The sequence below is a fragment of the Patiria miniata genome, unplaced genomic scaffold, assembly GCF_015706575.1.
Source record: "Patiria miniata isolate m_02_andy unplaced genomic scaffold, ASM1570657v1 HiC_scaffold_3, whole genome shotgun sequence".
In the NCBI taxonomy this organism is placed as follows: domain Eukaryota; kingdom Metazoa; phylum Echinodermata; class Asteroidea; order Valvatida; family Asterinidae; genus Patiria; species Patiria miniata.
The window spans coordinates 36304837-36320089 of NW_024037069.1; the positions used below are offsets into that span (position 1 = coordinate 36304837).

A 15253-nucleotide genomic window follows, 5' to 3' on the forward strand; every position below is an offset into this window, starting at 1 on the left:
CAACCCAAATAAAAGTGGGATTATCCACAATTGAGTCGACGGCTATTTTAGGTTGATAAAGGAACAAAGAAGTAAAACTCGGAGCGAAAGGTAGGCCGAGGAGTTGGTGAATTAAATTTCAATACTTGCGATTTTTCAAGTGGCATTGGGATGAATAAGAAATTAAGCAGAATTTGTGGTAACTTTTTCAATAAGAACTTCATAGAATACTAGTAATACTAGGCCTAGATGATCCCTTTTGATGCCTTGTAAATTGTGTAAATTCATGAAATTGCAATCAAGCGCTCAGGCAGGCCTCAGCTGAGCTATCTCAGCGCTCACCCAAAAACAAAAACAATCGGTGACAATCACAATACAATCATGGCAATGCATGCAATAGTTCAATAAGCCAGTTCGGTGTAACTGCGCATATCGTCAGACCCCAGGGCCCCTAAAACGACGTGGTCCTTTTTGGACGCACTCGCATTCAATTACGTTGGACAACGCGCCTGTTGCAGGCGTTATTCAGTGCAGCAAAACCTTCACGCATGTTGCCGATTGTCTGTCCAAAATCTTCCGATCTATCCATTTTGTATTTGAATTGTAATTTGTAAGGGCCTTGGCCTTGGTCTTAAACACCCGTTTCGTTATTCCTACTTACTTATTTGTACGGTGCAGTAACCCAACATGCCTCGCAGTAACAGTGGCAGCGATTCCTCACTAACATCCAACCAGCCCAGTGGTTCAGGGTGCACTACGCCCACATCTCAGAAGAAGATCGTCAACTATATCTGCCGATGGGAGTCTTGCAATATTCAGCTTGAGACCAGTGCTGATCTGGCCGATCATGTCAGGATTGAGCACGCTCAGAAACAGGTAAAAACAACTTAGTCACTTTTATTTATTAGCTAGCTTAAATTTGGAATTTAAAATTGGAAGCTTCTCGAAAATTGAACCAGGAATGACTCAGATACAATGTAAATTGGTGTACATTTACTAACTCTGAATCATGGCATTCTTATATGGCATGTGTTGCACCAGGTGGATAAAGGTGTCAAGAAGTACGTCTGTCTATGGGACGGCTGTAAGTGCTTCAACACTCCTTCAAGTTCCCGTTCCTGGCTCTTCAAACATGTCTTGCTCCACTGCGGTGACAAACCCTTCCGTTGCATCCTAGCTGGCTGCACTATGACATTCCCTACGCAGAGCGGATTGCTACGGCATGTCCAGACACATCTGAGTGAGCAAGCGGCTCAGAAGACACCACGGAACAAGGAGGACAGTCCTGGCCGGTTGATGAAGAAGAAGAGATTGAAATTCAAACGGCGGTTCTCCCAAGGTAATCTTCCAGTGGGGGCTTCCAGTTTGCTCTAATGTTGACTGCCTAATGTTGCGAGCAGCACTGGGACACAAACCCATAATGTGTATGTATGGCCCCACAGCAGTATTTGGAAGACCAAACCACAGCCATGGACCTTCAAAATCTTGTAGGGACAACATAATTAACCAAATGATTTCATGCAGACTTGAAACCTAAAAAAACCCAAGCATAATCCAAGAACCTGTGTGAACTGCAACACAACAAAGTATTAGAACCTGCCATAGTCATGTGGGAACATAAAACCAAAATAACTCACCAGTTATCTTTGAACTTGAACCCAAACCAAATCTTAGAACCTAAACAAATTAAAGAGCCTGTCACAGCAACGCAGGGACTTGAAGCAAAATCCCGAGTCATAAGGTTAAAACAATATCAAATACATTGTGTAATGACGATTGACGATTCTAATATTTCAGCTAAGACTGATGATTTCTTCGATACCTGCACCATGGACAGACTTCACCACCAGCTTGTGACAATGAACACATCCACACAGATCGACACTGCAGGCCACGGCAAGAACATACTGTTCCGTAGCAAGGTGAGTCACTGCACAGTGAGTGTCCACTTGGACAATGCAGTGTGTCCTTGGGCAAGACACTTTGCAACAACAATCAAGTCATCACCCCAATAGAAGGGGATGCAGATGGAAATTAACTTCATCTCAAATTGATTTATGTAATTTCAAAGATTGTGATGTTTATTTCATCATGTACATTGTTTCAGGTTGTTGGCAGGCGAGTTGATCATAACGATGAAGTCAAGGTCTTACTACATTGGACACCTGAGAACATGTAAGTGCTTGTCAGTTTAAGGATTGATGTATTTCCTCAGGTAGCATACTGATAATTGTCAAAACACTGGGGACTCCAACATTTATCGCGGAGTAATATTCAAGATTAAGCTATGGATATAATAATAATAATAATAATGACAATTTATATAGTACCAAAGTCCGCCTAAGAGACGCCCAAGGCGCTTCCCAAAGATACAATTTAAAAGCTCAGGCCAATCACAATAAGAAAAAGGGTAACTTCTTATGAACCCAAACTGCCTTGAAAGCATTTAAAAGTTATTGAAAAAGCCAAATTGCTTTAGAACGTAGAATTCCAATGTTTTCAGAGTCTGTGGTTGCTAACAAGACAAAATTAAACTAAAAACCAAAATAGCTGCCTCTTGCTCAGAAGTGCATGATAATAATAAACAGTGATATTTCTATTATTTTCCTTGTTTGTCACATTCCAGCATTCCAGATTCTTGGGTGAATGAGGCTGATGTCCAGAGGGAGACTGAGCGGGCTGTTCCAATGACCAGTCTTCCCCCTGAAACTGTCCGCCTTCTCCATCCTAGCTTAGGCGGACTGCACCGTGCAAGGAAACACAGAAGGAAGTGACAACCAGCCTTCTGTATTAAGTTTTGTAAGGCTGAAATATATTTTTTCCAATACTAATGTCTTAAACTGAACTTATTTTTAACCATGTGCGCTATGTTTCCAAAATGCTGCAGGATTTGTAATAATTGTTGTAAGTCTCATAAAAAATGTGAGGAATGTAACCTTGCTCTCTGCTGCTCTTTGCTTAGCATGAAACATTTGCTAAGCGCTATTTTCTTATCTGTATGTAATTGGCTGTACATAAAGGCGGAAAATCAGAGGATAAGTCCCTTTTTCAAGGCAAAGTGTGTGCTTTACACATGTTCTAAACGTTTTTGTTAGGTGGTAAAATTTGAGCCATTTTTAGAACAAACTGCAAATTAGCTGGTTGAATCGTATCTTAAGTTTTCTTCCGGATTTACCATGTTTGTAAAATTCAAGTCAGTCATAACTGTTTTAAATGAAGTGATAAAAAATGCCACGTATCGTAAATCATCATGAACAGTCAAGTTTCAGATATGACTTCATGACATGTAATTTCTGCATGCAGTGTGGACAGTCAGCCTCCATTACCTTTGGTGATGAACTGGTTATAATGATTAGAATGTTTTTAGTTCTTTAGAAGTTACACACAAGTTATATCATGTCATCTTTAAATAGAAACACACTGGATTGTTATTAATTGAAGTGCAGTCTACTTTTTAACTTTATCCAAATATTTATATTATTTTCCACCAACTTTTGACGAGTTGAGTGTGGAAACTGCAGTACATGGATATGGGCCTATGTACATGTACAACATAAATATCACATTGCAAAATCTGTTGTAATTAAAAAATTTTGAATTAGATTTCACCATGAAATGAAGTTTTGAATTGTAATTATTTGCATTACTTTTTTTAATAATTTTTTGGAAAAAGGTTTTCTAACAACTCTATTTTAGTGGAGTATTTTAGTATTTTTTTTAGAAGTACAGGTAGAAGTAAGCAAATAAATTTTTTAAATGATGAATTTTATGTAGGTACACAATTTGTGTACCTGTTTTGTAATCAGTGGAATTGCAAAATAAATTGTACATGTGTCTTTTACAATCTTGTGTAATGCTATGTGCTATTTGAGTATGTGTGATAGATCAACAATTATTTGAGTCTTGGTGCAATTATTTGAGTCTTGGTAGTTCACGATAGACGGTACAGCCTTTGTTCTTAGCGGGGTAGTTATGAAACATCACACTGTTAAAGCTATAGTCCATCATTTGTAATTTGTGCATTTTGTTCGTTTGAAGCAACAAAAGAGTTCAAAATCTAATAAAGGATACTAAGCAACTAACCTGATAAAGTTTCAGCTAAGCTTAAGCTGTCCATTCCGAGAAAAACAGCATTCTAAGATATCAATTTCAAATCAAAAGTTACTGAATCATGTTTTGAATTGCAGCTATATGCGACGTCGTGCACTGATCCGACGAATTATAACAACCGCGCGCGCGTGTGCGTCGTTCCAATACTTGCGCGTGCTTCGCTGAATAACAAAACGAACTACTAATTTAAATTTTCCTACGGTGCTTCACCATTGGAAATGCCTTCTTTCGTTGATTACTTCAAAATGACAGCTTCCCAGAAAGAATAATTTCACAGGGAGTTTAGTTCCCTTACTATCTTTCAACTAAGCATGTTTTTCAACAATAATTACGTCAGTTACTTTTTGGATAGCTGCAAATGATGGACTCTGGCTTTAAGGGTGCCCGCTGCTATGAATTGCTACCAGTTCCAATAACCCAGCGTACTGAAACATCACACTGTTAAGGCTTCTTGGAACCAAGACTGCCAATTTATGTAGGATGTTGAACTTCAAAAAAAAATCCTTCTATTTATATCATCCACATTAAAATTCAATTTAATAAATTACGTAAGCTTTGTGACAACTTTTACTTCTAAGTATCACAAAATGTAAAAATATCAGGATTCATACTTGAATCATTCATTGCATTTGTAATTAAAGGTATCAGCTCAGTACCTGATGGTACAGCTACGTTTAAAAATTATTTTTAAAACTTCAGTCAAAGTACATTAAAATTTACGATACTGAATGTCATAATCTATTCAATTAAAAAATAGCATTGGAGATAAAGCTTTCACCTATAAAAAGATGTATACATGGTCACGAGTAGACAAAATACAAGTCGAGTACATTTGTAGTCAAACCTTTAAAAAAGTGAATGGTTTTCTCAACTCGTCACACTTGAGTGGTTAACTTTCTATTGCATATATAATCTACATATCGCTGAATAGACCCTTTGCATTCAGACCCTTTGTCTTTTTGTTCTTTTAACCCACTAATCCCTGTAATGCCCCAAACTGCCCTGCCTATTACTCCCTGTGCTGCCTGAAACTTTCCAAACACAATGTCATACTATGTAGTTCCAGTGTTCATGGCTGCAATGTAAAGATTCCATAGACACTGTTGTTTCGTAATTCACTACCTTATGGAGACGTGTATAACAGGGAATCAAAGATCGTATACATCTGCACGGGGCAATTTCTTTAGGTGAATACGTCTCCACAAGGTTACCACGAAACAGATAATGGATTTTACTTAAAAAAAATAGGAATTTCCAAGGTGTTTTGATCCGTCGCAAATTGAAGTATTTATGTAAGGGAGATTAAGTCCGAATTTCAGTCGAGGAAATTAGTTCTGGTTTAAATAGGAGTAATTTGAAAATATATTTTCAAACTTTAAAATTGTAGTACAATAGAACAATGAAATGACTCGACAAGGATACAAATTCCAGTATGTGTGAGTGTACAAGTTGACCTGTATAATAACAGTGGATACCGCCAGGTTGCTATGGAAGTATTATCATATCTGGCATCTATCTGAACCCAAATCCTAGTTCCTACATTCTAGGACGTGATTTGAATTCCGGACATGATAACAGGCTCTTTCTTTCGCTTTTCCTGTTCCTGAAGATGTAGCAGTCTCTGTTTGGCTACGACAGCTGACGGATCAATATCTGGCAATGGTGGACATTTGCACTCTTCCCTTAGTTTTAACACCTGTAGTTACGGACAAGAAAACTGGCAGTGTTTATCACCAACTTTGTTTGTTGATTGGCTACGAGTGTCACATGACAATGACCTGCATGTATGGCTCATAGAAATCTCCCATAAACGAAAGGCCATGGAGTTTGAGATTTTAAAGGGAATAAATATGTGCTTGGCCGGTTTTTAACAAGTAAGTTTAAAGGGAAAATACAACATTTGCAAACATCAAAAAATAAAACTACCAAATCATTTTGAAATACCTTGCTGGACTGTTAGTGAATGACAGTGTAAAGCATCCTGTAAAATCATGGCACCTGGTATACTGTCATTTTCAAGAAAAGTGGTATTTTTGTATCAATTTCCAACGCTGGTCAGCCGACCAGCGTTGGAAAAAACTGGCTTTTTTTTCAAATACTGGCCCGGCCCAATGGACCATCGCACTTGTTTGCAATCGATTACACACCTATGAACGAATACAAGCCAGCTAGACTGGTTCCCTGACCTTACAATTCCCCAATGTATGTAAACTGCTCTGTTTCTTCTTATATGGAGTCAGGGAACCAGACTACAGGAAAATGATTGTTTTTCTTGGTTTTTATAGCATTTTCGAACCCAAAACCTCAAAAAAGTCAGTGTAACTATATTTGCTATATATTTCCAACCCCCCAATTCCATCCATTTCTGAAAATTACAGCGAAAGCAAATGATGTATATTCCCTTTAAAACCGGCTTTGGGCCTGGGTGCTGATAATCGCCCGAGCCAAAGGCAAGGAATATTAAGGCAACCATGCCCCAGGCTGGTTTAATACTGGCCAAGCACATATTTATTCCCATTCATAAATACCTTTGGGTCAGGAAGTCAAAACAAGTCAAAAATTATAACTTTATAACTACATTGTAGTGTAGTTTGAGCCCATTCAGTTGGTAATATAGGTTGCAGGTACTCCACATTATTCAAAGTTAAACGAGTGCAGCTATATGGTGCACATGGTGTTTGTGTTCTTGGGCAAGACACTTAACTACAATAGCCTCTCCACCCGAGAGTATGGATGGGTACCTGTGAGGGTAGAGGACTGAATGTGTGCTGGTATCGACTGCTGCGTGGTCTCCTGGCCTGATGAACGGGTTAATAATTGTAAAGCGCTTTGAGATTGTTGATACGATGTAAAGCGCTATAAGCATTTCAATTAATATTACAATTATTACATGATTGCCCTTCATTAGTTCATGGATTCGACAAAACAGCGCCCTCTACAGTTCCCATATGGAGTAAATAGTTACTCACAAAGGTCTACATACCCCAGGCAATAATGAGCCCAAATGATCGGCCCTGTTCTGGTGGGTCGGGTGAGTGCTCAACCATTCTATATCTATATCATCATCTTGTCCACTGTTACTACGCAAAGCCATGAGCTCCCAGAAGGCTTTGCACTCTCGCACATCCATACAGCTCTGAAACAAAATTAATACAGGCCAATTTGTAAAGTGATGACGAAAAATGGTGGGAGGGGGTTGACGTTAATGTGGGGGGGGGGGCAGTGTGCAGGGGAAGAAAATGTACTTCACATTTGAATATTATTCCCCCCCCCCTCCCCCAGGGGATTGATGGGGGGGGGGGGGGGGGGCCGAGAACGGGAAAGGGGGAAGTAAGGCGGGAAGTATGGTACCCTGTACCTACCCTTGCAGCAAGTACCAGACCAACTTCATCAGCTTCAGTCTCCAGACTACGACTGTATGGCATTTCAAGTAGCAGCTGGAATTTATCAAACAATACAAACTGATCAGCTTAAAAGTTGACCCAACTAATATTACGGACTTCCACTCAAACGAAATGGACCAATTGCAAATTAACTGCAATCTTATTACAGTTCTTTGATTCTTCATTAAATAACTTTGGAGTTATGTGCCTTAAAAACAATGAAAAGCCGGGAAACTGTCAACAAAGCTCAGTTGATAGATCACTGGTCCTTGTTCTTCATATCACAGGTTCAAATCCAAGCCACTGTCATTCTTCACTACAAACATGTGTTTTCTTACCTGCACAACTTTGCTTTTAAACCACGTAGCTACTGCTGCCACGCCATCATTGGGAAGGAAAGCCCAGAGTGCTGCAAGTACAACGATGAGAAGCACATCTACAAACTGGAACAGGCTTACCTGCTCTGCCTAAACAAATAACAACATACATAAGAACATAGGATCAGTACTAAAAACAAACTTAGGGGAACCCTTCAATAACTCTATGCTTCAAAATGATAAGGCAATCCAAATGTTTCTTAAAAAGAAATTATCTCTGTGTAATAAATCTACTTTTTCTACAGATTCAAATCTCTATCTTCCAAAATGTTGCAGTGCTCAATTGTTACACAGTACATTAAAAGAAAAAAAGAAAAAAAAAGAATAAAACTGCTGTGCTGCAATCTACATTCTAAATGGATTGTGCTGAAATATGAAATATATAATCTAAAAAGTTAGAGTGCCTGAAATTACAATCCTATCAGGATTTTTCTCAAATGCAGACCCCTTCCCGCCAAAAAACAAAAAAACACCTGTTATTATTGGCTGTAGTTAAGAAACAACAGCCAAGATCTCATTTCAATCTTCTTTTAAATTTGTCATGAGCTTTCATGTGTGTACTTGTATTAAGGCAAAACAATAAGAGCAAACTCCGCAAATGTTGGCTTTGTCAGCCCATTGTTTGATGTCTTACCGCGTGATTGAGCACGACATGAGCTATCTCATGTGCCAGTATGGTTCCTAGTTGATCTTCATTGGTTACTGCTGTCAGAATACCAGCAAAGACAAATATTTCACCGTTCTGCAAAACAGAAGATAGTAGTGACTCAAACTGGTGACTAAAAGTGACAAACGTACCATTTTCATTATTTTCTACACAACTTTCTCAGAATTTCTTAACCCTCTGAAAATGAATTTTGAAAGCGAGACCGGATACTAAAGACTGAAACAATACCAGCTGAGGAGACTTTTTTTTCAATATTTAAAAGCTTATGATTTTTTAAAAATAAATATTGAGCAATTGGGTGAGAACCCCCATCACTCTTTGGTTTTGTCAATGTTCTCTGTTCTTGTGTATGTTTTTTTTCTTGACAATAATTCTTAGTGGCTTTTCTCTCAAACGGAACAACGCATGAACTTCAAAATTGGCCTGAACATCAACCATGATACATAGGTGTGCATGCAAGTGTGTGACGTTATGATGACGTCATTACGTACCAAATTACAAGTGAGTTTAGTTCAAAAATTGACTGTATTGTTGCAATCATAACTCATAAACAAAATTAAGAATCATGTTCACACTTGGTGGTCTGATGATAAGCATTTCTTGTCGTGTATGTGAAGTCGCATGGCCTATACTTCCGGGGTTAATGGAAGGTCAAAGTTAGAAGAATTCAAAATAACCAGAAGAAGCGTGAATACTCAAACAAATTTCTTCTTAATGGCTCAAGGGATGAAGATGAAACTTTGTACAAACATGCATCCTTGTCCAAAGATGTGATAAAAATTGCAACGTTATCATGACGTCATCAAGTATCAAATTACAAGTGATTTAATGTCACAAGTTGACAACATACTTTCAACTATATCTCTTGAAATGAATGGATTACCCAGGGTTTTTTTTGTGAGGTGGTAGCCATTTCCTTGGGAAACATTTTTTATTTCTCGGCACAAAACCGCTTGACCTTTACTTCTGGAGTTACCGGAAATGCAATGATAAATGAATATAACTTGAAAATGGAAGCATTTTACAACAGTAATACTGTTGTGCCCATTCTTTAAAATCACGCATTCTTAGGAATGTGCATGCACATTCTTAAGAATGTGCAACTGGATCCTTGCGCAATCTTCGCAAAAAATAACTCTTCCAGATTGAGCGCACATTCTTAAGAATGCGCGACAAGATAACGGTCTTGTCGATGCCGAGCACCGGCTGCGCTTGGCAGGTCTAGCTGCATCCTCGTTCACTGATTCTCAATAATTATACTGTTGCAACGCAAGACGCTGAAAAGTAGAGTGGATATGATAAGTATAGGCGTATTGATATGGGGGGGGGGGGGACCGGGAAAAAATAAGAGACATAATATAATACTAGTGGAAAGAATTCTGATTTTTGGGATAATAAAAGGGGGGGGGGGAACGTAAGAATGAAGAATGTGAAGAATGAGAATGAATACTGCGACATCCCATAGTGCTAATGCTATTTCCCATTTAAATTGCCACCAATTTATTGTTCACACCCCACCATTACGTCGCAGAGCTGGATTCTATCTAGTCAAAAGAGCAATTTTGGCAGCTTCTGGACATCGTTTTTTTTTCGTGGCATGCATATGACACATACAGGGACTTGTAACTTGTCTAGCCTAAACAAAGCACTTCCCAGACTAGTTCCCAGTCCTCCTTATTACAAAACTTCCCATAGTGGGCAGAAAAAAGCAATAATAACAGGTTTAATTTGATTCAAATTATCGTAGTTATACGAGTACAGAAGCATAGAACATTTTCTTTCCTCTTTATTTAAATTGTTTCCCTTTTTAACCGCTATACATTTCATTTAACATAATTATGTCGCGCAATGTTTGTTAAGATTGGGCAAAATTCATAAATTGTGCACGTGATATTCCCACCCAATCTTAAGAATGAGCGCTCATTCTTAAGAACGCGTGCTCGTTCTTAAGAATGGGCGCTCATTCTTAAGAATGCGCGCACATTCTTAAGATTGCGTGATTTTCAAGAATGGGCACAACAATACTAATGAAGAAAATGTTAAGTGGGGGATACCAAACTCAAAAAAGTCATGATGACGTCATTGTAGGAGCGGCACGTCAAGAAAGTTAAAAAGTTTAAAACCATTTGTTAGAATTTCACCAAATTGCCAGTAGACATTTTTTGGGCAACAAAAAATAAATAATTGGCGAAGTTTCATAATGATGACGTCATCAGACCGGAAGTTATTGTTGGGAGACGTTGAAAATTATCATTTTTTTTTTTTTATAAAATCCATCATTCAGTATCTATTTGGGATCATTGTTACCAAAGTAATTGTTGCCTTCATTAATTAATGACGATGGGCACCCTAATGGTGTGACGTCATCAAACTGGAAATCAGGTACGTGTCATGAAAACATACACATATACATTAGTTTTATATTTCCAGAAGTTCTTTTCACGTCACTAGCATAGCCTGTCTAAACTAAAAGTAAAAATTATGCACATTTTGATTTGATGTGACGTGTAAATAAAATTTAATTTGAAATCTATCGATCCCTAAGGGATGCATTTGTTCTAATGAATAAATACAAGTACTTAAATCGACAAAAGAATGAACTACATATTTTCCCTGTTCTTTTGGCCTAATCATACAACTCAGTTCTTAATACAATGTCTAGTACAATAGTTCCATGCCGCATCACCCTGCACTTGTTGCAAACAAACTCACAAACCTCTATTTTAAGTTTGAAGATCTACTCACCGGTAACACAAATGCGTTCTTGATATCCTTGTCTATGATGTGTATGGTCCAGTTACGATTGCGTATTTCAGGGATGTCGTTATTAGCTTGAGTGATTCGCAGGACCAGCCTGGCTATCGTCAGGTACAGTGGATGTGAACTGTGGACACACTTCTCTGCATGAAGTGACTTCATCTTTTTGTAAAACACAAGAACGAAGGTCTGAGATTAATTGATCCCCTCACTTGTATTGAATCAAAACTCAAAACCAATGGCTGAAGGACCTTTATAAAACCTCAATATGTTTGAAAGTACAATGCTTACATTTTCATACTCAGTGGCCGCGATCTTCTTAAACTGGCTATCTGTGAAGGCAATGAAGCGTTTCCTGTTAGTAACCGGTGTCATTTGTAAGTGGCTGTAGTAGTAAGCCGAGCCGATGCCCGTCAGTCCTAGTGACACTCCTAGGATCTTGTACTTGTGTTTGCGGAGGGCGGCATAGAAATACTGGCGCTTGTTGTGAGGAAGAGCTCTCCACCAGTTCCTGAAGGCACTGTCAGGAAATTTAAATTAAAATTTGTTTAAATTGACATCAAAATTAGAAAAAAATAGCAAAAGGGGGTGGTCACCTAAAAATGGGGCCTAACATTTTTTTTTAAAATGGAGAGAAGAGCCGTAGTCATTTTAATTGTACAATGATTACTTTGCAATACATAGTAACTCTCAATGCAGAAGCTAAAGTTAGGAAATATTTATTAAAGGGGGTGTGGGACCACAAGGGGCATCGCTATTTTGGTTGGTGGTAGGTTTGCAGTTTCTCTATTTTAAAACTTTCCAATTTTAACTTACATTTTTGTAGAAACTAAAACCTATGATCATTATGATGCATAAAGTTTATGCACGTAGACTTGCAAATTATTCCAAATCACACTCTCACAAAAACTCTCAAAATTAGCTATCTCTGCTGAAGCAAAAAAACTTACCGTCCACTAAAAATAGCTGTCACCTTTGCAATGGGTTTTACAAATAATAAGACAAGCAATGGAGGGAGGGCCTGATGACGGGAAGATGTTCTGAATCCCACAGCAGATGGAACTTGGCCTCCTTGTTGACACAGAGTCTTCAATTGATATGTCTGGATAGGACCACAGCTAGGCCTGTCTAGCTTGGATCTCCCTGGTTGTGTGACCAGTCTGCTTGAATATAATGCAGTGTTGAGTTTTCTGGTTTGCTGTGTGACTGGTGTTCGGGTTTGTGGGTTCGTTAGGATATTTTGAATTCTGGGCATCTGCTGGCTGCGATGACTCAGGCACTGTAAATATATCTTGGAATGCTGCTGGTGAGTTGCCATCCATGACTGGATAAACCGCCAGTTGGGTCTTATCAACATCCTGCTTCCTGTTCATAAAATGATGATCAATATTATTATCTGTACATTATTTGGTTATAAACTTTAACTAAACATACACAAGGAATGAGTTTTGTGGAGCTACTCATATTTTTAAGCTCAAAGGAATACAGAACTCTGTTGCTCAAACTCTCAGCAAGAGTCTCCCTTACCAGCGAGTGATGGCATCCCAAAACTGCATAAAAAGTTAGATTAAATTAATATACATGGCCTTGATGCTATACAGATGATTTCTTGTGATTTGTTAAAGAGCACTGTATTGTTACAAATGTTAGGCAACCCTTAGAATTATAAGCCCACTAATAATTTGTGCCAAATGTCATAAACGCCTTTTGTGGCGGAAAGAATGTAGCATCCAGATGCCACTTCAGCAGTTGTGTACAAAGTCTATGGAGAGTCAAGAAAATTGTCCAAGTATCTCCTTACATATTGGAAATGTTTTTCAGTCCCAAATTCATGTCTTTTCAACATTTTTGTAATGAATGACCTTTGTTGAGATGATAAATTATGAAGAAAAGAAGTTGCGTCAGGCTGCAATATTCTTTCCTTTTTGACTTCCAGACCAAATTTAATATTGAAAAGTTAGGAACTGAATGGATTATTTATAAAGTTATATGCCTGTCAATGACAACTGGTTTGGCAAAACTACTTTTAGTTTTACTTTTATGGTTGATATAACCATTGAAGTTTTAACGTTAGTACTTTCTTGACAAATCAGTGAGGAAAAAGTCAAGGATTATTATAAATATAAATAATAATTTGAAGAAACTTCATCACTGAGTTAGCCTATTTTATCAGGAATATGAAGAACAATGTCATTTCGCACCAGCTGCAATGCCACACAGTACACAGTGCTTAGCCTATACACGGATCCTCACACAGGATCCGTGCCACCGTCATGACCGGCCGTGGCCTATGTAAATGTTGAACATGTTGAACTTGAACTTTGAAGCAATGGAACTGGAAGGAATCGCTACTAAACTATTTACAAAGCATTTTTGGGGGTGTTGTTTTTGTTCAGTTGTTGGACAGCACTTACAGTACGAACGTTTCAACGATTGGAAACGGTTGATCAAAACTTTCGCTTCAAAATGTCACATTTTCGAAATAAACCAATTCGTTAGCGAACGATCGACAGCTCTCTAGCTCTGCACACGGTACCTCTGCACACTCTGGTATGCGAAAAAGGCATGGCTGTAATTACAGACATGTACCCTGTCGCATTTACGCTTACATTTCAACGGTTCAATCAGGGCTACCAGTCTATTATAGAAGAAGCGATAGAGGGCGTTTTATTACAGCCACTGAACGCCAAAATTGTTTGTAGTTTTTTTTATGGAGTATTAAAACAAATTGGAAGAGGATGGATTTTGCCATTCTTTAAAAAGCGACTTATTATATTGAAGTGCCATCACTTCCAAAACGGTACCAAGCCATCCCGTCCATCTCCAATTTTCTAAATTTATTGTCCACTATAAGAAATATCAGAGAAGAATAAATCGAATTATTATTTAGAATTCTCGAGACAGGCATAAATATTTTTATCCCGAGCTCTTCAAAAATATGTTTTTTTCTCCCAGTGAAGTTTCAATTTTAAAGTTTTGTTTTCATTAAAACACTTCTTTATTCCAATGTTTGGCATCTGTAACCCTCTGAAAAGGGTTTGCATTTTGCGCACAAATAAACTCATCCTGCGAGAGATTATCTGGCAGCAAATAATTCGAATTTTTGTGAAGAAATAATTCAATAGCTAAGCGTTGTAAATTGTTTTCGTTCGATGTCTCATTCAAATAACATTTATATTGCAAGGAACGCAGCAATGTTTTATTTAGGTAAAGCTCGAATATAGTGAGGGGAACCATCTTTAAGATGCGAGTGGACATGCGGGAGGCCAGGGGCAACGACTTCATTGCGTCTAGACGTCATTTCCACGTACCCCGCCCCCTCCAACTTTTCGAATTATTCACACGGGCGGCAGGAACATTTCGGGAAGTATTTTGGGTTTAACCCCCCCCCCCCCCGCCCCCCAAATGAGTTCGCACTACCCGATTTGAACAGCGCTCTCACGGTTTGGTATTTAGTAGGGCTTCACCAATCTTCTGTGACTACTTTACTTTCAACAATGATTATTTTAAGTCATCCACGTCCATTTGCTATTGCGATTTTGGTTATTATTAATTAAAACTAATCAGAAAGTTCACAATTAGGCCTTTAAATTGGAAAATTATTTATACATAAAGAAAGTCCTTAAAACGCAAAGCCCTTTCCATCAACATGCAAGTCCCCCTGTTTAGGGCCTACATAAATTAAACCTGCATGTTGTTATGGCTACTGCCATACATGATAAATTCCAGGGTTTCCTAGACGACGGAAATGAAGAAACCCGTCGGGTCATGATCCTTGGAGTCAGCAGTCGCATCCTGGAACGCATACCGGGAGCTGATGAACGGTCGCTGGGGGAGGGTTGGAGAGGGTAACGCTGGGAGGAGTCCAGGCTACCGTACTATGTATGGCCGTGTCATGTTAGAATGTACTGCTACTATCGTGAGCTCACTTGCCACTGAGCTCACTTGCCACATGTGACGTGTAGTTTTATTTGTGAGGT

At 38.5% G+C, this 15253-nt stretch overlaps 2 protein-coding genes across 2 annotated transcripts; one reads left to right on the forward strand and one right to left on the reverse strand.

The window, feature by feature from the left end:
• The first annotated feature begins 23 nt into the window (after nucleotides 1-23).
• On the forward strand, nucleotides 24-3823 carry LOC119737433 (zinc finger protein AEBP2-like). Its single transcript, XM_038211788.1, has 6 exons — nucleotides 24-90; nucleotides 658-855; nucleotides 1021-1318; nucleotides 1777-1901; nucleotides 2087-2154; nucleotides 2606-3823. The coding sequence occupies exons 2-6, from the start codon at nucleotides 667-669 to the stop codon at nucleotides 2751-2753; spliced, it is 828 nt and encodes a 275-aa protein (XP_038067716.1). The 5' UTR covers nucleotides 24-90; nucleotides 658-666; the 3' UTR covers nucleotides 2754-3823.
• A 1308-nt stretch (nucleotides 3824-5131) lies between these two features.
• Nucleotides 5132-13842, reverse strand: LOC119737434 (metalloendopeptidase OMA1, mitochondrial-like). The gene is made up of 9 exons (XM_038211789.1): nucleotides 13688-13842; nucleotides 12224-12638; nucleotides 11565-11793; nucleotides 11262-11435; nucleotides 8484-8591; nucleotides 7811-7939; nucleotides 7452-7526; nucleotides 7073-7225; nucleotides 5132-5785 (listed from the first exon to the last, which is right to left on the reverse strand). The coding sequence occupies exons 2-9, from the start codon at nucleotides 12628-12630 to the stop codon at nucleotides 5633-5635; spliced, it is 1428 nt and encodes a 475-aa protein (XP_038067717.1). The 5' UTR covers nucleotides 12631-12638; nucleotides 13688-13842; the 3' UTR covers nucleotides 5132-5632.
• Nucleotides 13843-15253: the final 1411 nt, after the last annotated feature.